This window comes from Falco rusticolus, chromosome Z, assembly GCF_015220075.1.
Source record: "Falco rusticolus isolate bFalRus1 chromosome Z, bFalRus1.pri, whole genome shotgun sequence".
Classification (NCBI taxonomy): Eukaryota; Metazoa; Chordata; class Aves; order Falconiformes; family Falconidae; genus Falco; species Falco rusticolus.
In genome coordinates this window covers 68,765,232-68,791,784 of record NC_051210.1, presented here as the reverse complement: position 1 = coordinate 68,791,784, position 26,553 = coordinate 68,765,232, and the positions used below count along the sequence as shown (strand labels likewise).

Below are 26,553 nucleotides of genomic sequence, written 5' to 3'. Positions count from 1 at the left end.
GATTAGGTGAAGATTTACCATATATGGACCTGTCTAGTCCTCTTGTTTCATGATGTGGACCAGGAGAGAACCCTGCTGACAGGTTTCACTTGAGGTAACCACACACAGGATGGTTTATTTTATCATAATATTTTGTATTACTCTTGCTTTTGCATGAAAAATGCCTTTTAGTATTTTCAAATGTCTGTTTAATTCTGTCTATTCAGTTCAAGGATTTTCTTCGTTGGAAGTGTGTTGGGTTTGTTTGTTTTTTTTTTTTTTAACATAGAAACAGAGGTGACACTTAGCCTTTTATGCAATGCACTGAAGAAGGATTCCTGAGTAATATGATGAAATTTTTCAATCACAATGACGTTTTGCTTTCAATTATTTGTTGTTTAGGAATCTACCCATACATTTAAACAGTACATATGTAAGAAAAAAATTCCATGGGTACAAATGAAGGTTCTTGCTGCTCTTAAGCCAGTGCTAGTACTTGATCAAGGAAAACTCTTTCAAAAATTTAACTCTTGTTAAGATAGGGCAGTATGGCCCTAGGCATTCAGTTTGAATGTATACAGCATTTCTTTAGATGTTATTTGTGGGGTTTTGCAGACTGCTTTCTTTTTCTGGTTATTTAAAGAGCCAAATACAGTGAAATCTGGGCTTCTTTTTATGGTCCCACCCACAAGAAACCAAATTATGATGAATTATTCAATTAATGTGGGAAACATGACTGACTTCTTAAAATGTTTTAAAAAGCTGATTTGCATCTTTGGAAAGAAGTAACCTGCTACATTGAGTTAATGTTATATTTATTTAAAGCTAGAAGTACTACCAATTCAGAACTGGTTTAGATGTTGCTGCTGTGCCAGATATCATGGGAGTGATAATGTGCTTAGGAATTCTGAACATAACAAATGATGTACTTCTTTTTTTTTAATAGCATGCCATCTTCCTGAGAGTTCCACACTGTCATTTTAGAGAAAAAGGAAATACTACTTCTTTAAAATTACCAGCTTATAAGTTAATACGCTGTAATTTATCGTCTAAAGTAGTAGTACTGAGATACGACTCATCCACACCCTCTTCTTGGCAGTTCAGAGTTTGCTTCCAGCCCAGCTGATTTCCACCATGGATGTGCATTGAAAATGAGTCTTGATCAGTCACCCTGACTTCTCTTTGCCATTTAAATCTGTGTTCATGCATTTTAATGTCAAGTTTAGCACTGTGGCTTGGCAAGGCCCTGGCAGCCCGGGCGTGGGGGTCAGGCAGCTGCCGCTGTTTGAGTGAGAAGCCCAGGTGCTCTGCTCAGGGCCGTGGTGCAGACTGCCTAGCTGGTGGCCTTTCCCGAGGGACAGCCTTGCCAGGATGCCTGTTTGGACTTTGCTATGTCGCCTCCTTCTGCCAGTGACCTTTGCTGTTCCAGACCTCATCTCTTGTCTCTGTTTCTCCTGGTGTTGTGTAGGTGCTGGGATGGCTGGAGAAGGTCACGATTTGCAGTTGAGCTGAGGAGGCGTGAAGCATCATCTGTCCCCTGCTGACGTTTGAGGTAGTGTGATAACTTTTATCTTGCTGCAAATGACTTTATTATGATTGATGGCTTAAGCAGAGTGATCAATAGTATCCTGTAGCGCTCTACAGATAATCCTTACAGATCATATCATCCAGTCTTATAGAAGGTGATGAAGATAATGTGCAGTATACAGAATTCTAATTGGGATCCAATCATCATATTTTATTACACCAAACAATAGAGATATTTGAATTAAGGCTTTCAGATTCAATCATCATTGTAAATTGGTGGCGTCAAGCCTATCTCCACTAATTCTAGTAGCCAGCATTTCAGGCGGAGGGCTAGGTAACTGGTGGAAGTGCTTAAAAGCTATTTTTCCTTCTCAGAGAATTATTATACTGTATTTCAATGAGCCATTTCCCAGGACAAATTCTGATTTAAATAAATAGCTTTTGGGTTGTTTCAGATAAGATAGTTACTTAAAAGCCCAAACATCGCATGATACAAATTTCTTGCCGTTTCTGTAGTATGATACTTCAACTTTTCAGACTCAAAACTGTTCTCTAGATGCTTTATGGAACATGTATGTAACATACCTAGCAGTATCTATAGCAAGATCGAGAACAAGTATCTCTTTCAAAGGAATGCACATATTTTAATTAAGACTTAAAATCTTTAAAAAAGATTTCTTTTCATTTCCTTTCATCTAATACGGAGCAAAAAGCCATAGGGAAATTGAAACACAACTGCAAGCTGTACATTTTAAGGACTTCCCTACTCTGTAGGGGTACAACTGTTGGGTGCTTCCCTACCAGCTGAGCTATTCAGGAGAAACCTCGCTGACCCACAATATGTGCTTTTCCTGTGAATTTTATATGTCTACTATAGAGCATGTCTGTCTGAGACTGGAAGAAAACCTGCTCTCTTAGGGAGGTAAAAACTCAATTCCAGGCCAGCCAAAACCAGACCCTTCTTAGCCAAGACACTAATTTATAGAAAACTGAGTAATCCTGCAATTAATTGTTCTCTGCAGCCCATAGAACTGACATCTGGATTCACTTTCTAAGCTATGAAAGGACTACAGGCTTTGAGGGGCCTGTTGTTTTCTTTTTTTTGTATGTGATTAAAGCACCCTGTTATCAATTTATATTCAGAGGTAGCTGGTTGGTTAGCTGTCAGAAATCTTTGCAGACTGTTGCTTTTAAAATAGCTGAAAGCAGCAGTAGAAAAAGATCTTCCTTGAATGAATTATACTGAGTCGTTATTCTTTTTAGTGTATGAGTCCAGTCACTTGTTATCAGGTCTGATTGCTGAAGGAGAAACTTATATGGGATACGTGAACTAAAAATCAAGAATAATTTATGCATCAGGGCACTTCAAAACTCCAAGCTCCATCAGATATTCCACAGTTCCAGTAACAGTGGGAAGATTATAATCAATCCAGAAGTGATTTACCCAGTACTGCCATACACTTTGTAGTAGAACATAAGAGCAGTCAGTCTCACCATGCTTATTGTGAATATGCACAGTATTCAAGTGTGATTGTTAAGTGTCATACATATTTTAGGAGCAGATGATATCATCATTAATGACTTCTTTAAAAAATACGCTTTTTTTTATATGGTAAAGTTTTGCTAAAAATGGAAGCCTTTTATCTCTCCAAAACTATAGTTTGCTGTGATATTATTCAGTGTAAGGACGACAAAAAGGAACAGTCATACTCTTTCCTTTCTAGGCTGACAGTTTCCACACATGGAGGTGAGGGTGAGACTAAAAAGACTGCAGTTTAGTAGCCCAGTATTAGGTGGGGTGGCCACTGATGCGGTGATGAAATGGAGACGGCCAGGTGCTAAGACTGTTGCTGACAGACTCCTGTGCAGGCAGCCTTCAGTACAAAAAACAGGTACTAGGGCAAGACCGCTGGTCAGGCTTCAGAGGAGCTGGATATCTTGCTAGACCAGGAGAACCCCCATCAGGGTTTTACAAAACTGACTAAAGTGAAGTGTCCTCCCCTTTAATCTGCTGCTTTTTTTCTTTTTTTTTTTTTTTTTTTTTTTTATTGTACTGTATGTCTTACGCAAGTCCTGAGATCTAACTTGGTATGGGGTTTATTTTTGTGAATCGACCTCACAAAATGGATTTGAGTCTGAGCAATAGTTGTCATAGTGGTCAGTGAACACTCAGGCTCTCAGCTGCTCCTCAGGGCAGATAACCTGGTAAATTTTGTCTCTAAACACCTATTTTCTCATGGTCCCGTGTGAAATAGCAGTAACAGCAATGGATAAATGTGAATGCAGCAGTCTGTTTTAATAAAAAACAGTTCAATCTACTCCAAAATTTAACTTCCTTGATCAGATAGTTGGTAACATGATGGAGTTCCTGCAGAGGAGGGAGTCCTAGCATCAGTGGAGGCGGACATCCTTTCCATTGGCCAGCCAGCCAGCCTTGCACTGAGCAGCTCTCTTGTTGTTTGCACCCATTGCAGAGTTTCCCATTTTAAGCTGATCAGTTCAGGGTTCATGTATTTTATCTGTGATGTCTAAAAGCAAAGGCTGCAATGCAGAACTGTGGTTGGTTTAGTCTCTAACAGTTTAGGAGTGGTAAATGTGAAAGGAGAGGTTTACATCCACTGCACTGGGGTTACAACAGCTGAAGAGCGTGGTTCATTCCTATTGTTTATAAAATAGAGCTATACACTTATTAAGAAGGTTTTGCTAGTTGCTTGAGTGTTTCAGATGAGCTGGTATTTCCCGTAATGGCAGTTCTTTCTTAATGCAAACTATTAGTTTGTTGTCTTGGTTTTTTTTTTTAATCCGTTACAGCTTTATTTTGTGATGCTAAAATGTCTGGCAGTAAATCTGTAAGACTCTGTAATGTTCTGTGGTAGGTAAGATGTTGGGGAGGGTTGCAGGCCATGCCTGACGGTGGTGTAAATCCAGGCAAGCCGTTCTGTAAAACGGATGATGCCACTGACCTCCACTGCAGACTGCCTCAGGATTTGCTGATGGAAAGCATTGTCTGACAACATTAAAAGACCTCTTTAGAAACAGATTTGGCAAATTACCTTTAAAATTGATATGGCTGGCTGTATTGCTCATTTTGTAGACACTCCTTAATTTCTTCTTTGGTAGAGTTTTCTTAAGAGGAAATGTTGGGCATTTGGACTAAGCTCTTTCTGTTTCCAGTGTGAATTTCTAGTTACAACCTAGTATCTCCCTTTACCTTGCTTATACCAGAAGATAGCCTTCCTTGTAGTGCTATGCTAGCTGCGAGTACCCACTTGGAGGATTATCTGGGCAATTTTCATCTTCACTAAACTAGTAACAGTTCCATAGGTATCATTTTGGAACAATTTGGTTATAACCAAGCATTTTTGAACGGAGCATCCTCAGTTTCTTCTGATCACCTTGAATCCAAACCTGCCTTTCAGACCTCAAAGAGCAACTTCAGGACATCAGAGGGAGCAGTGTTTTCATGTTACAGAAAAGCTCCGTGATATCAGATGCAGATTTATAATATGTGCTGAAACCTAACTGACTGTATTTGCTCGAGTGCTAGGTGGTATGCTTTTAATTCAAGTGATATGCAGATACTAGCACACATGAAAACACTTGCAAAGAAAATGCTAACTGGAACAGTGGAACTGGCGTACTGTGTAGTGGTGATCCAGCAGGTGATCCAGAACCAAGAGGGTTACTTGATATTAAGCATGTGAATAATTCTGTTTTTCCCTCATGTTCCAGCCTAAACTACCAGTAATGTCACACAGGTTGCTTTCCACCGCGATTACTGTGCTTCATCATTTATTTATAATTTCTGCCACGTGCTAAGCACTCTGGCTGTGCTAGGGGAATTAGCTATGTTCTCCTGTTAAATATTTAACCTTGCCTGGTTAAAATTAGATGCCTCTAACTGCTTTGCTAGATTGGGACCACGCTGCTGAGTCAGGATGAGATTTAACTTTAATGCTAGCAATGAGGACTTGGGGATTTTTTACATTGGCACAGAAGTGTATTACAGCACTGGAAATATCATTTAATCTCTTTATGTAAAGTGTGAATTATCATCTCAGTGGAATTTTTTCCTGTGCATAAACCGGCATTTTTTTAGTAGAGATTGGTTCTAGACATAAACTCAAACATTTCTTTTTCCTTTCTTGTCATGGTATTTGAGATTAAATTGATGCATTATACTCCTTCAAACAAACTGTAATATACTTTTTTCTTATATAGAGAAATTTTCTCACTTTGCAATTGATTGTACAAGTAACAAAACAAAGAGCTAAATTTTGTCTTTTGAATGATACTTATCTAAGTTTTAATAATAACTTAAAAAAAAAAGCCTAGGAAAAATTACAGCTGCAGTTGAGAAAAGTGTTTACAGCCTGAAAAAATTATTACTCTCATAAACAGGACTGGACCCTCTTTCTTAATGATACAGGTGTGTGTAAAGCTGAGTATCAGCTCAGCAATTCACATATGCATGATAGCAGCTATGTGTTGCTATTTCTTTCAGCTGAGATGTGTCTAATTTCCTGCTCTGATGTGTTTTGGGAGCTGAAAGGCAAAAAAGGCAATTAAGTCTTTTCCAAATCTAAAATTTTCTGCAGTAGACAGATGCTTTAACTTCAGTTCTCTTTTAGACCATTAGGTTACTTCTGTCAAAGCATAACAGGTTTTATTGTAGATAAAAAATTGATACACCATATGCCACAGCCATCCTTGGACTTCATAGCCCAGTTCTTGGAGTATGAACTTAGAGCTGGATTAACCTAGAACAGCTTTCAGTACAAACCCAGAACAATAACTCTGCTGTCATTGAAGGGCTCCTTAACCACATCCAGGAACTGATAACTATTTGGCCTGTTACCAGTTTAAATGCAGTTTAAATCACAGTAATTAGCTGACACATCTATCCCTATCTGTGGGAAAAACAAACCAGCTCTGGTAGAAGTACTGAAGTTGTCTATTACTGGTTTTATCCTATAGAAATAAATTTGGTGTTAGAATGAAGCTTTCATACCGTGTCTGTTACAAAATTAGAAGTTTGTTTAGGAAAAAAACAATCATTTTTTCTAAATCCATAGTAAGCAGTTATCTAAGTAGAGATAATGGGATGCATCTGTGGATCCTGAGCGAATGGGCAGATGAAGTGGCTAAGCCAATATCCATCATATTTGAGAAGTGTAGCGGTCCAGTGAAGTTCCCACTGACTGGAAGAGGGGAAACATAACTCCCATATTTAAGAAGGGAAATAAATAAGACCCAGGTAAGTACAGACCAGACAGTCTAATCTCTTTGCCTGGCAAGTTCATGGAGCAGATCCTACTGGAAACTATGTTAAGGTACATGGAAAATAAGGAGGTAACTGGTGACAGCCAACATGGCTTTACTAAGGGCAAGTCATGCCTGACAAATTTGGTGGCCTTCTGTGATGGGGTTACAGCACTTGACAGATGAGGGGAGGGGAATGACATCATCTACCCAGACTTGTGCAAAGGTTTTGGCACTATCCCACAAGGCATCCTTGTGTCTAAACTGGAGAGACATGGATTTGACAGGTAAAACACTCGGTGGATAAGGAATTGGCTGGATGGTCGCACTCAAAAGTGTTGCAGTCAATGGCTCAATGTCCAAGTAGAGACCAGTGATGAGTGGCATTCTTCAGGGGTTGGTATTGGAACTGGTGCTGTTCAACACGTTGTTGGCAACATGGACAATGAGATCAAGTGCACCCTCAGCAAGTTTGCCAATGACATGGAGCTGAGTCGTGCGGTTTACATGCTGGAGGGAAGGGATGCCAACCAGAGGGACCTTGATGGGCTTGAGAACTAGGCCCGTGCGAACCTCATGCAAGGCCAAGTGCAAGGTCCTGCACATGAATCGGGGCAACTGCCAGTACAGCCTGGGCACAAAACAGATTGAGAGGAGCCCTGAGGAGAAGGACTTGGGGGTGTACTGGTGGACAAAAAGCTCAACATGGCCCAACAATGTGGGGTTGCAGCCCAGAAAGCCCTGGGCTATCCTGGGCTGCATCAAAAGAAGCGTGGCCAGCAGGATGAGGGAGGTGATTCTCCCCCTCTACTCAGCTCTTAGGAGACCCCACCTGGAGCACTGCATCCAGCTCTGGAGCTCCCAACATAAGAAGGACATGGACTCGCTGGAGCACATCCAGAGAAGGGCCACAAAGATAATCAGAGTCTGGCTGGAGCACCTCTGCTATGAAGGCAGGCTGAGAGAGCTGGAGTTGTTCAGCCTGGAGAAAAGGCTTCGGGGAGACCGTATTGCAGCCTTCTGGTACCTAGAAGGGGCTTAAAAGAAAGATGAGGACAGATTTGTTTAGTAGGGCCTGTAGTGACAGGACAAGGGGGGGTGGGAGGGGGCTGGATTTAGACTGAAAGAGGGTAGATTTAGATTAGATATTGAGAAGAAATTCTTTACTGTGAGGGTGGAGAGACACCGGCACAGGTTGCCCAGAGAAGCTGTGGATGCCCCATCCCAGTGTCCAAGGCCAGGCTGGATGGGGCTTTGAGCAACCTGGGCTGGTGTAAGGTGTCCCTGTCCATGGCAGGGGGGTTGGAACTAGGTGATCTTTAAGGTCCCTTCCAACCCAAACCATTCTGTGATTCCCTTTTTAATTTTAACACTTGAAACTATTATAAGTTACTTAGCTTACATAGAGCTCTAATTAATAATATAAAATTGCCTCTGTTCCATAGTTTTAGTTTCTCATCATGGTGTACCTTTTAATAATCAAATGTGCGTCAAACCATGCATAATAAAGGTAGCTTTATGCCAGAGTCCTTCATTCTTTTCTAGTTCTGTATTTTGTTGTCAGGTTTTGGTTTTTTTTTTTTCTGAAATGTGCCCTTTATGAGATTTTTTGTCTCTTTTTTAATTTGCAGTATATAATTTCTGCTTTTACAGTATTATTCATTGTTCTTTTCATATCCTGTGTAGCTGCGCACACTAGGTGAATGGTGTGTTATCATCTGAGACAATTTATTATTTCTGTTTCTTGACACAGCTGAGCGTATAGCCCTGACAAGTGTTCTATAAAAACAGGCTTTCATCCAAGTGCTGCTGATGACTCAATCAAGCTGTAATATCAGCAAGCAAGGAAAGAAGTCTTTAGGTCCGTGGCAGTTTTAGATTGTGTTCATTGGAAGAGCTGTAACTCATTTCATGTGCAGAATGACTCTGTCCTTTTGGCATTCAGAGGAATGAGGATAAGCAGGCAAAGTGATTTCAGCTGTGCATGGTCAGCCAAACCATTGTGAATGTTTTTACACAAGCACAGAAAGATGATTTCCTCTTGGTTTCACCAATTTTTCTATGAGATAGCTTGTAAGGAATATCCACACTGTGAAAAATAAAGGCCTTTACCCATAAAAATTCTGTGTGGATATGTATGGATGGATTTGATTGTTGCAGAAACAAGGTTCAAGACAGATCTGGAGAGCCTGGAGTTAACAGTCCCTTCTCAGCACTTGTTCTTACTTGGTGGTGGAAGTATTGCTGCATATTCAGCTGCATAGCACACTCTTGTCTCCCTGTCTGTCTGTGATCTGATGGAATGATGAAACAGCAATGTACAGAAAAAGTCCTCAGATTAATCCTTTGCTCAATAATTTTGTGGTTTGGTTTGCAGCAGAGAGGCTACCTTTGGTTCAGGACTAGCTGCATATGTGCTGCTTTGGCAAGCAGTGCCAAACTGGAAGAAATTACAGGGGAAAAAAACTTTCTCATCTTTGGGGTACAATGAGTTAATGGAGATGGCAAAAGCAGAAGTCACTTCAGAGGTGCAGTTTAATGAAGTGTAATGTCCTTCACCTTCCTTCAGGTCTTTTCAGATCCAGGAGCTATCTAAACGTCAAGAGCTCATGTCAAAAACCAGTTTTGTTTATAAGCAAAACTCCCTATGGTTTACTCTGAGTGTTAACATTGTTACCTGACCAGAGTGGATGCAAACCACTCTGTATTCTGTGACTAAACTCTTTTCTTTTCTCAGGGATTTTCTTAGCCCAGTTTTGCCTGCTTATGCTGACTATGTTCATATCCCACTGGAGAGATGTCGTGTTTAAATTCACTTGTGATTGACCTTACTCCAACATTGCTATAGAAAAGGGCCAAGAAATTTTTTTATCCTTTTTATAACTCCTGGCTCCCTGTCTGTACTGAAGTAATTAGCCTGAGCTGACCTCTAGCCAAATGTTCCTGTGGTCGAGTTTCAGCTGGCTTGAGGACAGTCAGCTGCTGTAATTTTTTTTTTTTCTGGTTTTAGCTCTCCTCATTCTTACAAACTGCTGAGTTGGTTAAGATATAGACTGTTATTCCTTAGTCTAGTGTATATTACAAACACTGAAATTTTTTTCTGTTCAGTAACAAGGACTTTATTCGTGGCATTTGTCTTTCATATGCTACAGGTACAGGTGTTGGGAGGTAGATACTACCAGATTGTGAAAAATCTGTTTTGTCCTGAAGCTGCCTCCTGCTAGATTAACACTGCAGCCTCTGAACAATGCTGTTCCTGTTGGCAGTGACTTTTTACAAGAGTCTCCGAGAGAAAGAGCAGCGGGTGGTTACAAGACAGGTTTGTGAGAATTTTCTGCAATGCAGTAGTTGTCTGATGATGGGGCAGATGACACTTCAGAGGAGTCTTCTCTCAGAAATGTTATTCTTTACCGTCAAAAGTGCTATCATGTTGGGGCAGCTCCTACGTTGCACCAGATTTTCCCCCATGAGACCAGAACCATGGCAGTGTAGCTCTCCCTTGTCTTCCAGTACCTCTAGAAGTGGTGGCCATACCTGTAGTCCAGCAAAGCTCTTGGTATTTGTGCTGGACGCAAAAAGATCATGTAGTCCCTGGTGCTTCCCACACCTTGCAGAGCTCCTTTTGCCTGGGAGAGACCTTGAGCATGAGCCCTGTCCCAAGGGCTCTGGGTTTGCACTCCAAGGAGGCTAGCACAACCTGCCCTTTCCAGAGGCTGTTGTACAAAAGGTGAGGCATGGCCCATCCATATTTCCAAATGAGAGCAGTTGCCATTTTTGAGCTCAGTCCTCTCTGTGTACTGGACATGTTCAGAGTACACCAGCTGAATTTTTCTCCTACATGCAATCTGGATGGATAACTCGGTGGAGGATCACGTGTGGATTTAGGCAGAGCAGAGATACTGTTGCTTTACCTTGCTAAGATAAAGGCATTTGTGAAAATCCACAGAAGCATCATTTGTTTCTGTACTGCATTTTGCTAGCAAAAATGCAAGAGATTAAGCCGTGATTTTGATCACCTTTGAGGTTTAGGAATGCAAATTAATCTTGTGTCCTGTTTCAGCATGCTAGATGTTTTAGTCGGTCTGTGGCTCAGCAGGGACTTTCCCAATAATTACAGAATTGTTCTTAAACAAGTAGTGGCTGCTGCTGAAGTAGTGGCTGTCCTCCCCTCCACCCTGGCTGCTCTTTCTCATACTTGTGCTGCCCTGGCTCTGCTTCTTGGGTGCATCTTTATGCAGTCCTGATAAACCCAGACAGCAAGCAGATTTGTTACAATAAATGTTTATGGATTAATTCTAACTGGAATAATTTCCTGACAGAGTTCATTGCATGCAGGTATGTAAAGTCCACCAGCATAAGAGGAAGAGCAGTACTGGAATGGAATTGGTTTTGTCCGCAGCAGCAAGACCTGATTGTAGTTCAATGTGATTGTTGACCTCTGGGACGTATTTCCAGGGTCCTGTGTTGGTGCTCCCTCTGTCAAACCACCCCTCCTGGGAGAAGGCTGAGATGATTGCCAGTCACAGCACAGGGATGGAGGGGATAGCTGTGCTGTGACAGCTGCACATGGGGACCTGTCCTAGTTCTCACCACAGAGAAAATTGTTTGGTGCAGTTATAAAAAAGGAAACAGTGTGCATAGATGTGCTCTGAAGGCTGGACTCTATTGATGACATTCATTCTCACAGGAGAACTCCTGTGAGGGTTTGGGCTTTTTTTTTTTTTTTTTTGTGGCTGTTGTTTGGCAGGAGGAAGTAGGAGAGCTTGGAGAAGAGTGGTAGGAAGATCAGCAGAGGATAGTGGATGTGGGAGAACACGGAAGTGTGAATATGGAAGCAGCACAGAATGCCTGGGTATTGCAATAGGGAGAACACAGGAGGGTTGTAAATAAAATGACGTGCTCAGGTGTGTGAAAGAAAACAAAACTTCAAGGAAAAGTGGAAGGGCTGAAGGGAAGCGGGGCTGTTTGACAGAGTGGAAATTGTGTAAGAGGAGAGGAGCTGGCTAATATAGAGGAGTATTTGTGTAGAAGATTTATTAATAAGAGACAATAAGAATACTTTAAACAAGAGTACAGATGGAGCAGGGGAACAACTGAGCTAGCTGAAAACGTAGCTGATCTCAGATGAACCTTGTACTGTGCCAGTGTAGCTCCACTCCGAGAGTAGGAGGATTGCTGGCCTGTGATTTGCTTTATGAGGCTTTTTCCCAGCCCTGTGCACTCCAGCAGCTGCAGCCGTCACTGCTCCTGGTCCTGCTCCCCAGGCCACCTCACTCTCATACCACCCCAAATCCTCACTAATGTGCCTCCAGCCTCACCGTACCCCTTCCTTCCTCCCTGCCCACTTGAGAACAGGGGAATCACCTTTGAGAGACCCATGTCTGCTTGGCCAGAGGAAAGCCCTGCCCACCACCTGGCAGGTCCCCAGAGCTTATCTCTCCTGTTTAGCTGAGCATCCCTGCAGTGGTGTGGGGGTGGTGGGGAGCATCTCCTGGCTTGCCTTTGCAGCTCTGGGTTAGACTCTGCTGGCCTAGAGCAGGTTGAGTGCATGCCTACTCAGCCTGAAACTCAAGAATTATTGAGCAGTTGTGCTAATAAGGATGTGGGAAATACCTTCTGATTTTCAAGTTTTGTACTAAACAGCATGAATGAGAAAAGTGAAGTTGGTAGTAGTTTGTGGGGTTTTCTGTAGTGTGATTCAATCTGTTCTCTTAGGGTAAAAAAAAAAATAAAGAGGGAATTATCTTCTAAGTTCAGTATTACCATAGTTTTACATACTCTGTGTGCTTGTGTTTTAGTTTCTGACTAAATTCAAACTTTGCTAACACTACTAGGAAACTGACTACTTTTCGATATCCAGATTTGACAGCATCAGCTGTTAATCAGTAACATCCACTTAGAGATTGTTCTTTGTTAGTGGGCTTGGTTGTTTGGACACTTGTGATTTAATCTACTCTTAGATGAAGAAAGAAAATACTTGAAAACAGTCGGGTATAGAATCAAGGTTTGTCATACCAGTTTATGGTTAAATGTGGAAGTGGAGCTATTTCTGTCATCTCTCTCTCTCAGCTACCTCGTTGAGCTGGAGTGTCAGTGTATCCCGGCAGTTTTTTTGCCACAGACCAAGAAGCTGCTGCCTGAGTATTGTTTCAGCATTTTGTGTGCACTCTGGTGCTGTAGCTTTGGCCTTGAAGGTCTCCAGTCATCTCTGTGCTCCACTGGCATGCTTGTAAATGGTCAGGTAGCCATCCATGGTATGTATGTTTTCCCCCTACTACATATGGAGACCCCATGAGCTTTTGGAGGCATGGTGTAATTTTGTGCAGAACGCTGCGCTGCCTGAAACTCCAGCGTATCCCAGCTTCTGCCCTTAACTGTTACCAGATGCTGATGGTAATGGCAGGAGCAAAGAAAGCAGTGTCCTTCATACAGGATCATATGATGGGGTTGTAGGCTCTGTGTGTGTGGCATGGGTGAATTGAGTGTGCTTTTGGGGGAGGTTGTGAAGGCTTGTTGGGTTGTGCTTGGGTTATAAAGGTTTGGATGCTTGGAGGTTGTAAAGGCTTGTGTGGATGTGATCAGGTCCATCAGAAGGAGCCTTCTCAGAAATGGCACAGGTGGAAGTTTCCAGCATGAGACAGCCTCTGTGGCAGCCCCTGAAGAGCAGCACAGCAGTCAGGGAACCAAGGCAGGTGCTCAGGATTTTGTAGGGTTTCAGTGGGGAACAGGGCAGAGAATTATTCCAGGTTACTCCATTCTTGCAGCCCCACAGCCACCCTTTCTGCTCCTGGCAAGCTGCCTGCCACAGGCAGCAGCCGTACATACTAAGCTGGTGTTTGTTTGCTAACAACCACTTGGCTTTCTGGTGTGGGAGCTGGCTTATTAAACTGCATCGCTCCTCTCAGCTTTGCTGCATGTAGTCCTCAACCCACAAATGGTTATACATGGCATGCAAAGGTGAATACAGCTTCAGAGCAGCATGAGCTGTAAAGGGGATCACCATATTTTTGTTCCCTGAAAGAAATACTGTTCTTTTTCTGCTTGGGATCCATCCACCAAAGGCTGCTGTGGGGGAAGTGTGGCTACTCCCTGGAAGCAGTCTAGAGATTGACAGTACTTGACATTTTCCTCCTCTGTATTAAATGAACTAGAAACCTATAAGCTAGTTCTTTTGTAAAATTAATATTTACTCTCTGTCCTAGACTGCAAGATGATGTATGACTTTATGAGACAATAAACTATAAACTAAATACACTTCTGGTTTTAATCCTATCAAAAGTTCCATAAAACTAGATAATAGTTTAAATGTCATGTCATGTTAGTTAGTGATATTTTTTTTATAAAGAAACTCTCTTACTGTCTTCTGTTATTACAGAATTAGAGGTATGGATCTTCGGCATCTGCTCTTTATTTTGGCACTGGTCTGTGCAAATGACTCCCTTTCTACAAGTGATGGTAAGTTTTATGATACCTTTCTGTGCCTTTGTGTGTGCAAATTATATATATAGTTTTATATTAAGAGTATTTTTATATGTGTCAGGACTATGAAAGTTTCTTGGTTGGAGTAACCTGGGTACATCATGTGAAATGTTGAAAATACATCATTTTATCTTATTGTAAAGATAAAGGGTGAGACTGAGATGTGTTGCAGAATAATGGTAAATTTCATGGACAGCATTAGATGTGTGATGTGTGAGCAGGGTAGGCCAGTGTTGGCATTAGGTGTCTGGATCTTCTTTTCTCAGGTACTGAAGTTATGAAAGTATTGTATGGGTGGTTTGGGGTGTTTTTTTGTCATTGGTTTTGGGGTTTTTTATAATGAAAACAGATGGGGTTTTTTCCTTAGCAAGTCTTTTTAGTATAATCATATATTAAACATAGAACTATTTGGAAGTACAGAGGAAGCATTTTAAGACTACACTTTGGGTACGAGGCCAATATGAACAAGTTTCATAAGAATACACTTAGAAATACTTGAGCAGAAGTTACAGGAGGGATTTGAAAAGAACATGTACCCTCAACCAGCCAGATGGCTGTGGGTAATCAGCAGAAGCCTTTTCAGGGAGGAGAAACTCTGAATGCACATCCTGTGGTGTTCATGATGCAACAGATCTGCCCAGGGTTCCCATCCACCGAATGTACCTCTGGTTTTCCACAGTTTTTCTCCTTTCTGTCCCTATTCAGCTCAACTCTTCCATCTTCTGAATTAAATGCCAGGCTGGAAAGTACTTGGTCCAGCTGAACTTTATCTGATGCTTTCTCTTGTTGCAGCATGCAATGATTCGGAACCATTTCTGTATCACCCAGAGGTCTGTCCTGAATCTGGTGGGTCCTCTGGGACAGGTCTTTTACTCATTTAACAAAATAATCCCATTAACTCCAGTGGGAGTTTTACATTGTGTCAGACTGTTCAGCTTATGCTGGTTATGATCAGCTCCTGTAAACAAATGCAACTTAACCTGGTCTGGTTTGTCTTGTTCTGGTCTTTGGAGAAAGCAGTAACAGTTTTCCGTAATTACTAATTTTATGCAAACATGTTGCTGCTTCTCCCAGAGCTACAGAGCTGCTGCAGAAAGGTGTGGCTCCTTAAGCAGGTGCCCCTCATGACCTCCTAGCCAAAATCAGTGGTAGCAGAGAAAGTGAAAGGGGCATTTTGATTAGTAATTTTTTAAAAAGTGGGGTGGAAGCAGCTTCTACAACAAACTGTAAACAAACTGATAAAATCCTCAATTAAAATTTCTGACATCTCTCAATTCCTTACATTTTTAATTTAGCTCCAAACTTAGGTGTTACTGAATGCAAATACCTATAGAGTTGCAAGCCATGTTTCATTAACCTTTCTAGTGTTAGTCTTAGAATATGGTATTAAACCTAAGGGCTATGGTGTAGTTGCCTGTACTTATAACTGTCCTGCAGTTTAAAGGTATAATCATCCTCCTTCACTCTGATACAGTTCTGTATTTTCTTGGAGTTGCATACTTAAAATTTCAATATATCCATATTTGCGGAAGCATTGGAGAGGTATAAGAGGTATTACTTGGTTGGTAATGGAGATATTAAGCTGAAAGAAGATATGATTAGAACTCAGATGATCGCTTTTCAGAGAATTCGTCCATAAAGTTCTTTATTTATTATTATTGAAAAAGGGATTTGGATAGGGAAAACACAAGTTTCTGTTTGGTTACTTCTACGAGTGTGCCTCAGATACTCATCCTTTGTGTTATCAGGAAGAGTGTAAGATTCTCTTATCTCTTGCCAATTAAGGCTTTTTCTTTAACATTTACCAAATTTGGTTGAGTTCCTGGTGTATCTGACCATTGAAGGCAATGGATGAATCAAGTTTTCACTTCTGTCCCCAACTTTCATTTCCTACTGCAGCAATGCTTTCATTCTGCTAACCTGCACGTCCCATGGGAAGTGAGTGTGCCTGTTTAAGAAGTGTGTGAGGAAGTATGGGGCAGTGAAGTGTATATTTTCGTAATAAAGTTGGGCTGAAACAATGTGAGACCTTTATTTAATGTGTTTTGAATCCTTCTCTGCCTTCTGATTTGGTTAAAAGAAGAGTAGTTTTCTGATAGGAATTTGCAGAATAAAGCTAAATTTTTCCCCCTTTGTGTACCAACCTCTTTAGTTAGACCCACGAATGGAAATAAAATGTGCAAATTCCTCCTTGCTTCTGCTGAAATGTGGAAAGTCAGTATTTCACAGTGAAACATGATACATATACCAGCTTCTATTTGTTGCCTTGTACAGAATGGTCAGTAGAACAAAAATTAATCTATCCTGACTTGATCCTTCCCCCCTGCTGCAGTGTCTGCATTTTACAGTACATTCACTCAATAGACAAAAATAATCTCGGCCCAGATGCACTCTACTAGACGAATTGATTTATCTCATGAGGTTTAAGAGCACATAAGGATTTTTTGATCCTGGGTAAATGAGGTGTGGTTCAGGTGTCCTAAGTTCAGTAAAAATCTGTGTTCTAAATAAAACTTAACCACAACATCACCTTTGTGTGACTTTGTCTATACTGATGCAATAGTAACTTCCATGAGCTTACCTCCAGAATCAAAAAATGAAGAGCTAATTGTGTTCCTGTGCTTAAATCCAAGACACGATTCTAAATGTGTGTCCTGATCTCCTGCATTATTTATGAACTCTGTGTGTGAAGGGAACAAAGCTTTGTTGTCCCAAGAATAAATTTCTAACCACTGAACTGCTTCCAATGCTGTAACACATTTTTTCTGAGTAGGGGAAATGCTCAGTTGAGAAAGAAAGACAAAGTATAAGTTAAACAGGAATATTTGGGATAATAGCATGAGAGAACATCCGTTTGCCATTCTTGAATGATTTAGGACAGAGTATTCGATCAGATCTGTTTATTAGCTGTTGGGTTTTTTTCCCCCATGTGAATGTGCTTGTACCTGCCAAAGTTCTCGTAAGCATCCAGCCCCACTCAGGTGATGAATCCTGACAATCACAGAGCTCTGCCCACCACAGTCTTGCTGAGGCCTTCCTATAAGCTTAATTAGATGTGCTCCATACCTGTGCCATGTCAATAGGTTGCTCAAAGGATTGGATCTGCAGTGTCACAGTTCCCTAAACAATACACTTCAGTAATTTTATTTCTTCTGGCAGCACATTAAAAAATAACACGTACTTGCTAATCTTGCACCAAAACACGTTACTGGGACAGGGTAATAGTGACTTGTACATGGAAGGATTTTATGTCTTGAAAGTAAGTAAAGCTTATGTTCAGCCTTACAAGAGCCTGTGCTTCGAGCTGGCTCCATGCCCTGGGGCCGATCCACCCTTGGCACAGGGTGAAATCCCATACGTGTTTCCTCCTGGCAGGAGTAGAGGGTGTGAGGCCAGCAGTTGGCCAGGCAACTGCACAGCATTCAACACCAGATATTGGGCATTTAGTCACCTATTTGCTGTCTCCAGGCTGGTGCCAAGTTCTGCTGGAGGCTTTCCATTGATTTAGCTTGTTTTTGTGCTCTCCTTCTGCAAAGACCTTGGCTTGCCGGCTCCTTAAACTGAGGCTGTGGCTAGCGTGAGGTGACAGGGGTGCCCACCATGTCTGAGTCAGTAATGCTAAACATCTGCTGCACCAGGTCTTCGAGTGTAATTCAGAGCTGAGCAGGTCTGGGACCTGCAGCCTCCCACCAGGGGACACTGACCCACATGCTGTGCCTGCCATACGAAGGTAAGGGCGGAACAGAGGCAGTGGTAGAAAGACAGTGTGAAGGCCACTTACAACAGGAAGGTAATTTCTAATACGTGTGTAAATACCATAGGTAAATGGATTTTGTGGCCTAGGGATCCAAGAATGTAAGGCCCATTTTCACAGCTAATGAAGATGGTTTTTGTTAAGTCAACAGAAATTACGCTTCTAGTTTAGAGTTTAGGTTTCTTTGAAGATGGGGAATTGTGTGATTTTGAAATTTTAGTTTAATTCACTTAATTAGGTACATGAACAAGAAAGAGTACTGCTTCATGAGTTGATCAGCTGTGTCTGTGCAATATTAGTTGTTCAAGGGAAAAATAAAAGCTTGTATTCATGTACACGTAACAAAGTTTGTGTTTGAGATATTTACATTAATGTAACTGCAATGTTTCAAATACATATCCAGCATACACTCAGGTATTTTGGTTTATTATACTTGCTGACAGCAGATTTGATTGAGGGGAATTGCTCCAGACATAGATATAAAAATATTTAGGAAGCAAACTAAATTGTGCCTGCTTGCTCCTTCTCTACAGCTCATGATATAAGTCACGTAAGGACATAGAGTTATAAACTGGAAATTAGTCCCAGTTAATAAGACAATACATAAACTTAAGCAGTTTGAAAACTAATTTCTTCCCAGTGAAAATAAGTGGAAAATGTCTTTTATCATTTTTTATACTAGATCATAGTTCATTCCAGACTATTACAGCTACGCTAGTTCATCCTCTGAAGCATGTTTAGAGAGACATTCATGTTTAATGGTAGCACAATTACAATATTTTTAACTGGTTTTGTGCAATTACAATTTTAAGAGCTACAAGCCTGAATCCATTGTTCACTTTTTCTAATCTGATTTTAGAAATGTATTTATGTTTTCCAGTCATAACTGTTTTTAAGTACTGTATGAAGGTGTTATGCTCAAATACTCTCATTTTCCTCACTTTTATGTAAGAAATAGTTATTTTCCCTTCTGGTACATATCAGATCTAATTTTTACTTTCATCAAAATGTCTTTTTGTTATGCTGGTTTTTGCTCGCTTACTGTACTTGCTTTGTGTGCATTACATATCCAGGTTAAACCATTTTAGGTATAGGTGTGCACTGAATATCAAAGCCCCCAATTACAGAGCTGGAGACTGAATCCTTAACCAATATGTAGGGCTTTACTGTCTTTAAAGACACCGCTGGGCACCCAAGACATCTGTGTGGGACTCGGCAATGACACAGGACCTCCAGGACATCTGCATCATTCTGGAGTGGCCAGAAGCTTAAAAGAGCTCTGTAAAAAGCTTAAGGTCAGGCATCTCATATGTACCTGAATATCTGTTTTCAGGCAATTAAATCAACTCCATCAGCTGTTCTTTTTTCCAGGGACTGTATTAACTAGCTCTCCATTGACATTTGGGAGCTTGAACACCTAAGGATGAGATTCATCCATGTAGGCACCCAAAAAATCTTCATGAGACTTTGTAGATAGCACATCTGTGCCTTTTGAAGCAGAGGATGGAAGGTAAGCAAAATATCCTAGGCAGTCTGAGATAGCTACAGATGTTCAGGCAGCTGGATTTTGCCCTACCTTGCATAAAGAGAGCTAAGTATAGGTATCTTAATTTTGAACTGAGCCTCACCCTTATAGCTGCCTTGTTTGGATATGCATGCTTCTGCATGCTTGCTTCTGGGTAGTGTCATAATTTCTCAGCTCCATGCTGTAGGTCTTCTGCTACTGCTGAAGTGAGGGGTCTTCTCATTGGATTGACAGGATAGCAGTTGGGTTCTTGCTGTCACCATGAAGCTAAGTAGCAGATCAGATGGATGTTGTCAAAAGGCATGGATTTGACTCTGTGAAACACAGAGGAATTCTTAACCAAAGCAGGAAGGTGCCTTTGAATTGCAGCATATTGTTTGCTGAGGAAATTTGTCCATCTGTTCATGGAGTCAGGAGGTACCAGGGACTTTGTTGCTTGACTTGAAATATTCATTAAAAAGATCAGTAGCTGTGTGGGGTCTTGGCTGAAAACATGTTTTGTGATTTAGGCAAATGCAAATTTTATAGATTGCGATCACTGTACTGATAAGCCATTTCTCACACATGAAGGATATTTTTTTATTTTTAACAACTTTTTTGCTGATCTAGACATACTGGCATATAAAACAATCCTAATCTTGTTAGGAGGAAAAGGCAGAATCTTCCTTAGCTTGAACTGCAAACTCCCCTTGCCTCCTCTTGGAAAACAGTAGTGCCATAATATAGTTCGTAGTCATTGGTTCATTGTGGTCATTTTCTCCTCTTAATTCTTCTAATTGCTGTGTCTTTGCTATGACCTTTCTCTCTGTTGCCTACATTCTCAATTATATGCAGCTATCTAAACACAGAACAAACCAAAGCAAAACTGGCAGTAAAACCTGAAAATCTCAAAGCTGTGATCAGCTCAGTGCATCCTGGTTTACGTGGACAAGAGCAGAACTGTCAGGAATACAGATTTAAAACTTTTACCTGCAGACAAAGCCTTTAGAATAGTTGCTTTATTTCCAGAAGTTTAAGTGTTTCTGAGAAAGAAGTATGTGTCGTTATGTAGAAGAAATTGCTATGGAGCTGTTCCAGGAGCCAGGATCAGAAAGCTTGGCACAGGGGAGTGTAAGTTATACCACTCTGATCTGGCTAAGCCATTTCAGCTGGAGGGAAGATTCATTTTGGCAGAGAGCAAGTAGTATTTCCATCATCACTTTCCATTGCGATTAGGCATGGCTTTGATGGCTAGCAGAAAAATCTGAGGGAAGGCCTTCAGTCTGTGTGCTTCTAAGTTACTTTTACTGCTCTTGCTTCCTAGCAGGTACTACATATTTCAGAGAAGCTGTTTGGGCGAGTGTTACAGTATCCATCCTTTCATATGGAAAGGAAAGATTTCATCTTGTCTTCTGTGTTGGGAGCATACATGGTACTTTTACAGGAAGGGGGTTGGGATTTCTAAGAGTGGAAGACATGTTGGAAATTAATTGTAAACAGGCCTATGTTTTGTAAGAAAACAGAAAATAAAAACACAGTGCTGATTTTTTCTGATGTAGTAGCCTTAAGTTATGCCCCTAAAAATCCATGTGTAGGCTTGTAACTGAGTAGATCCAATGGTTCAAATGCTAACCTGGGTTGCCAGAAACTTGTCACCCTTTGTCCTTTCCTCCAAACCACATCTATTGACTCCAGCATTTACTGAAAACTTTCAAGACTTTTAATATCTTCACAGAAGCGTGCCAAAAACACTTAATAAACAATCAGCTTCAGTCAGACACCCTGCAAAATAACGTATGTGCCATAGTTATCCCATTCAGTTATCTGTTATCTTTAACATTCCTGCTATTGTATGTATTTCCTTCATTGCGCTTTAGTTGCCATCATATTTTCTTCTCTTTTGAACACAAACTCACCAGTTTGCTGTCCTCTGATGGCTGGGTTTTGATATAATTTGCAAGAACTAGCCACATCTCTGTAGTTAGTGCCAGGTGTAGTCAGAAGGAGATCAGTCTTTCTGTCTCTCAGCTGCAAAGCTTGTAATCCCAGTGTACGTCTCTGCTGTCCCAAGCAGACCTGTAGGCTGCAGCCAAGCCACCAGCACACACACTGCTCACTGCTCCTCCTGTGAACCAGGATTGTTCCTCCTTTACCAGGTCTGAGCTGCACCCAGCACTGCTGGCTAACAAGGGCTGCTTGCTTTTGGAGGAGAAGCAGTGACGCCAGTTTGAAACACAAACTTTTGCCTACACTTGCAGTTAAGTCTGTGTGTTTAAAGAGGAAGATCAGATGACGGAGAGGATGCAAAAATGTGCACAGCACTTTGTTACTGCTATCTAAAAAGCTAATGTGAGGAAAATCCTAGTTACGGTTTTTACTTTAACTCCTGTTTTGATATTTTACATGTATATTCCATGTGAATTATTTAAACAGTTTGCACTGCACTAGCCAAATTAGCTCAGTAGACTGTGCATCAGGGGAAGGAAAAGTAGCTCAAGCAAATAAACACTAATCTGTATTGTCAAAGCGTATTTCATGACTTGTAATGAATCAGTCCTTGCAGTGGAGCACATACAGAGCAACTTGCTTTCAGTACCACCCATTTGTAAACAGGAAAGAAAAAGAAACGCTTGTTACTGGATGTTCATAGTATACAATGAAATTACCATGGGAAGGGGTCACATTTTTTCATTACATTAAACAATGATGCAGTTATTGTGCAGTAACTTAGAATCATAAAATCATAGAGTCTTTTATGTTGGAAAAGATCTTTATGAGCATTGAGTCCAGCTGTTAACACTGCCAAGTCCACCACAAAATCATGTCCCCACATCTACATGTCTTTTAAACACTTCCTGGGGTGGTGATTCCACCACCTCCCTGGGCAGCTGGTTCCAATGCTTGACAACCCTTTCAGTGAAGGCATTTTTCTCTCCCCTAATGCAACTTGAGACCATTTCCTCTTGTCTTAGTGCTTGTTAATTGGGAAGAGACCTGTCCCCTCCTCACTACAGCCTCCTTCCTGGTAGTTGCAGAGAGCAATACTGTCACCCCCGAGCCTCCTCCTCTCCAGGCTGACCCCCCCCCAGTTCCCCCAGCCGCTCCCCACCAGCCTTGTGCCCCAGCCCCGGCACCAGCCCCCTGCCCGTCTCTGGACACGCTGCAGCCCCTCTGCGTCCCCCTGGCAGTGAGGGGCCCAACCTGAACACAGGAGTCGAGGGGCGGCCTCGCCAGTGCCCAGTGCAGGGGGACAGCACTGCCCTGGCCCTGCTGGCCACGCTGTTCCCGGCACCAGCCAGGCTGCTGCTGGCCTCCTTGGCCACCTGGGCACACGGGGGGCTCATGCCCAGCCGGCTGCCGACCAGCCCCCCCAGGCCCTTTCCCCCCAGGCAGTTCCCAGCCCCCTGCCCCCAGCCCGCAGCGCTGCGGGGGCTGGTGTGACCCACGGGCAGGGCCCGGCACTGAGCCTGGTTGACCCTCACACAACTGGCCTGGGCCCATCGCTCCAGCCTGCCCAGACCCCCCTGCAGAGCCTCCTGCCCTCCCGCAGATCAACGCTCCCCCCCCAGCTGGGGGTCATCCCCAAACTCACTGAGGGTGTGCTCGGTCCCCCTATCTATGTCATTGATAAAGATATGAAACAGAACCAGCCCCAGTACTGAGCCCTGGGGAACGCCACTTGTGACTAGCCACCAGCTGGATGTAACTCCAGTCACTGCTTGTGCTGCCTGGGTTGAAATACAGGATGTTTTTAGACTAATAAACTTTCTGCAACATTGCATCTTTTCTTTCCATGCCATGCTCTTCAAAAGTCAGGATGAGACTGGAAACAGAATGAAAATGTGACTGGGAACTGGAGAGCCATCACTGAACAGACCCGGCTCCTACCACTGTAAATGAGGGAATGTTATGTGCACGTTAGCCTTGATTACAAGCCTGAGTGTTCCTTTTATCTGTTCCAAGGGATCAGAATGAAAGAGAATCGTTTTAGAGTCAGAGTTACCAAGATGTCATTCTTGAGTGGCACAGAGCAACTCTTGAAAGCTTTGTGCTGGTCACCACCCTCAGCAGAATCAGATGATTCTCAGGGTTGCAGCAGTAATTCCGGCACAGTTGGGTACTTTGGTAACTGGAGCCTATTTGGAGGATGGCTGGGTCCAGCCTTGCAGAATTCTTGGTCAGTCGGGCTCCAGAAAGTCCCCCAGTTGCTTGTTTCCAACTTTGGCTGTTTCCACAGTCTTTCCTGTTAAGCTCCAGCAGGTTTTTATCTACTTCTGAGGATGATGGAAAGGGGAACGGGAATGAGGTGGTGCTGGGCAGCTTGGCCATTGCATGACCCTCCACAAAAGGGCTCTGGCAAGATTTCCCACAGGAAAAAAAAATACTTGTCCTAGGTGGTTTGTCCTTCTCTGCTACTGGAGGGGTGCTCAGAAAGAGCTATGGAAGAAGAGTAGCCTAGGAATGATGGTGTAGATGAGAGGCAGACCTACAGACCACCAGTAAGGATTCTCTAGCTTCTAAATCTGGAAGAAGTCCTGGTACTTAACAAGACAAAGGTTTCTCTGCTTTGCTTTCTCTTCCCACCCATTGTAGAAGCATGCTGTAAAATTAAGCAGTAACAGCAACCATTAGTTTTCTACAGAACTTCTGGAAAACTGTCGTCCTGCTAGGGATTTTGAATTCTTCTTGCATAATGCAGTGAAGACTCTTCTTCCTGAAGGACAGCATTATTTTTTTTATGGATAAATAAAACTCTTTCACAAAGTAGGTAATTCCATGGTGAGGGGTGTAGAATAACCATAAAGCAGGCAGATAGAGTTGGTATATTACCTAAAGATCCATTATAATGTCAGTTCAGTCCTGTGTTTCATTCTTGTTAATTTGGTCAAGATTTTCCTGGGAGTTTTGAAGAATGTAACAGGAAACTGTTAAATATTGTTAAGTTAGGAATTTATCACTTGTAGCAGCCTTAGCACCAACAATGTGGGATGTAGCAAACCTGACACCAATTTTAAAAAAGAGCTCAAGGAAATTGCACATCAGAAAGTTTGTCCTGTAGACAATTTAAACTTGAAAAAAGCATATATTGTTAATTCATTGATAAATACAATCATAGAATCTTGGAGTGGTTTGGGTTGGAAGGGACCTTAAAGATCACTTAGTTCCAGCCCCCCTGCCAAGGTCAGTAACACCTTCCACCAGCCCAGGTTGCTCAAAGTCCCATCCAGCCTGGCCTTGAACACTGCCAGGGATGGGGCATCCACAGCTTCTCTGGGCAGTCTGTTCCGGTGTCTCTCCACCCTCACAGTAAAGAATTTCTTCTCCATATCTAATCTAAATCTACCCTCTTTCAGTTTAAATCCACACACATACACTCTTGTCCTGTCGCTGCAGGCCCTGCTAAAAAGTCTGTCCCCAGCTTTCCTGTAGGGCCCCCTTTAGGTACTGGAAGGCTGCAATGAGGTCTCCCCAGAGCCTTCTCTTCTCCGGGCTGAATGATTCCAACCGTCTCAGCCCGTCTGGGTAGGACAGGTGCTCCAGCCAGACTCTGATCATCTTCATGGCCCTTCTCTGGACTCACTCCAACAAGTCCATGTCCTTCTTACGTTGGGAGCTCCAGAGCTGGATGCAGTGCTCCAGGGGGGTCTCCTAAGAGCTGAGTAGAGGGGGAGAGTAACCTCCCTCATCCTGCTGGCCACGCTTCTTTTGATGCAGCCCAGGATACTGTTGGCTTTCTGGGCTGTAAGCCCACGTTGTTGGGCCATGTTGAGCTTGTCCACCAGCACCCCCAAGTCCTTCTCCTCAGGGCTGCTATCAATCCATTCTCTGCCCAACCTGTATCTGTGCCTGGGATTGCCCTGTTCTGTGTGCAGGACCTTGTACTTGGCCTTGTTGAACTTCATGAGGTTCACATGGGCCCATGATATATTTGCGAGTCTGTGTAAGTCATGTTTCTTTCAAAAGACACTTGGTATCTGTCACCCATAACTGCTGACTCAAAGGTTTCAGCACGCACATGCAAAATGCTTGTTCAGTCTGTACAATGTGGATTGTCGGAGACCCTTAGATAGAACTTCGTAACAAAGGTTCCTTAAAAAAATGCCAGGGGATAAAATGGAGGCATTTCCATGGATTAAAAATTAATCAAGAAGGGAAACAAAGGAACAAATTATCAGCTCTCACAGCCAAAACATCCACGGGTATTTCCCTTCTGCAGACTGCACAAGGAGAAATTAAATCAGCAAGACCTCTTCTGCTTGGAAAGCTCTTTGGTAGGATGGAAGAGAAATCAGTTCAGTCCTGCATGGTGCCAAGGGAGTGAAAGAGAAGGATGTGTGTGGGCAGGAGCCCTCCAGGGGCTGCAGTTGCCCTGTGTCCATGTGTGCAAACACTCGGCATTACATTGCTGGAGTGACGGAGTGCTGTCTGGCTAGGGAAATGCAAAACTTCCACCCAGACCGAGAAGTGTCTCTTTTGTAGGCCGTCCTGACTGTCACCCAGAACGAAACCTGCTGAAATGAAATATGATTATTCTGTATTTGGTCTGGGATTTTGTTTGTTTATTATTCCTCTAGCGATATGTAGTCTTTGCTTTAGGGCTGACACAGAGACCTTAGAAGCAAATTTGAAAACTCACTTGGATCAAGAGTTAACCCTTGAATCTCTCTCCGCTAGAACCCCTTTGTTTATACTTTGTAGAGACAAAATAACTGGAACAATTACATGCCTGACTGTCAAACACCATGTGCTTCATGTTTCTTCTAAAAGGCACTTGGTGTTTGCCACCCATGCCTACTCTAAAACAGGAAAAACTGTTAACATTTAATAAATATTAAATCTTAAATGAGAACATGTACAAAGTAAAATAATGTTATTATACCTTTTGTTTTCTGTCTCTTCATCACTAAAGCACAAAGCAGATAATGTGATCGTTTGACTTTGAACAGGAAATTGCAGTTGTTAGGGAAGCGAATGTAGGTAATAACTATGAATGTTAACATGGTCTGTTTATTATTTATATAGTTAGTACTGAATATAATTACTTCAG

The 26,553-nt window shown here is 42.2% G+C and overlaps 1 protein-coding gene across 12 annotated transcripts in view; it reads left to right on the top strand.

Annotated features, from left to right (window-relative positions):
- The window catches only part of GHR (growth hormone receptor), a 125,472-nt gene that overhangs the window by 39,875 nt on the left and 59,044 nt on the right, over window positions 1-26,553 (top strand). For 7 of the 12 annotated variants that reach the window (XM_037374260.1, XM_037374259.1, XM_037374263.1 and 4 more), the window contains exons 2-4: window positions 1,448-1,531; window positions 12,838-13,022; window positions 14,144-14,223. In XM_037374260.1, coding sequence (XP_037230157.1) covers window positions 12,992-13,022; window positions 14,144-14,223 — 111 coding nt within the window. In that variant the 5' untranslated portion in view covers window positions 1,448-1,531; window positions 12,838-12,991. The remainder of the gene's footprint in view (window positions 1-1,447; window positions 1,532-12,837; window positions 13,023-14,143; window positions 14,224-26,553) is intronic. The other 5 variants (XM_037374267.1, XM_037374265.1, XM_037374266.1 and 2 more) reach the window with 2 other exon arrangements.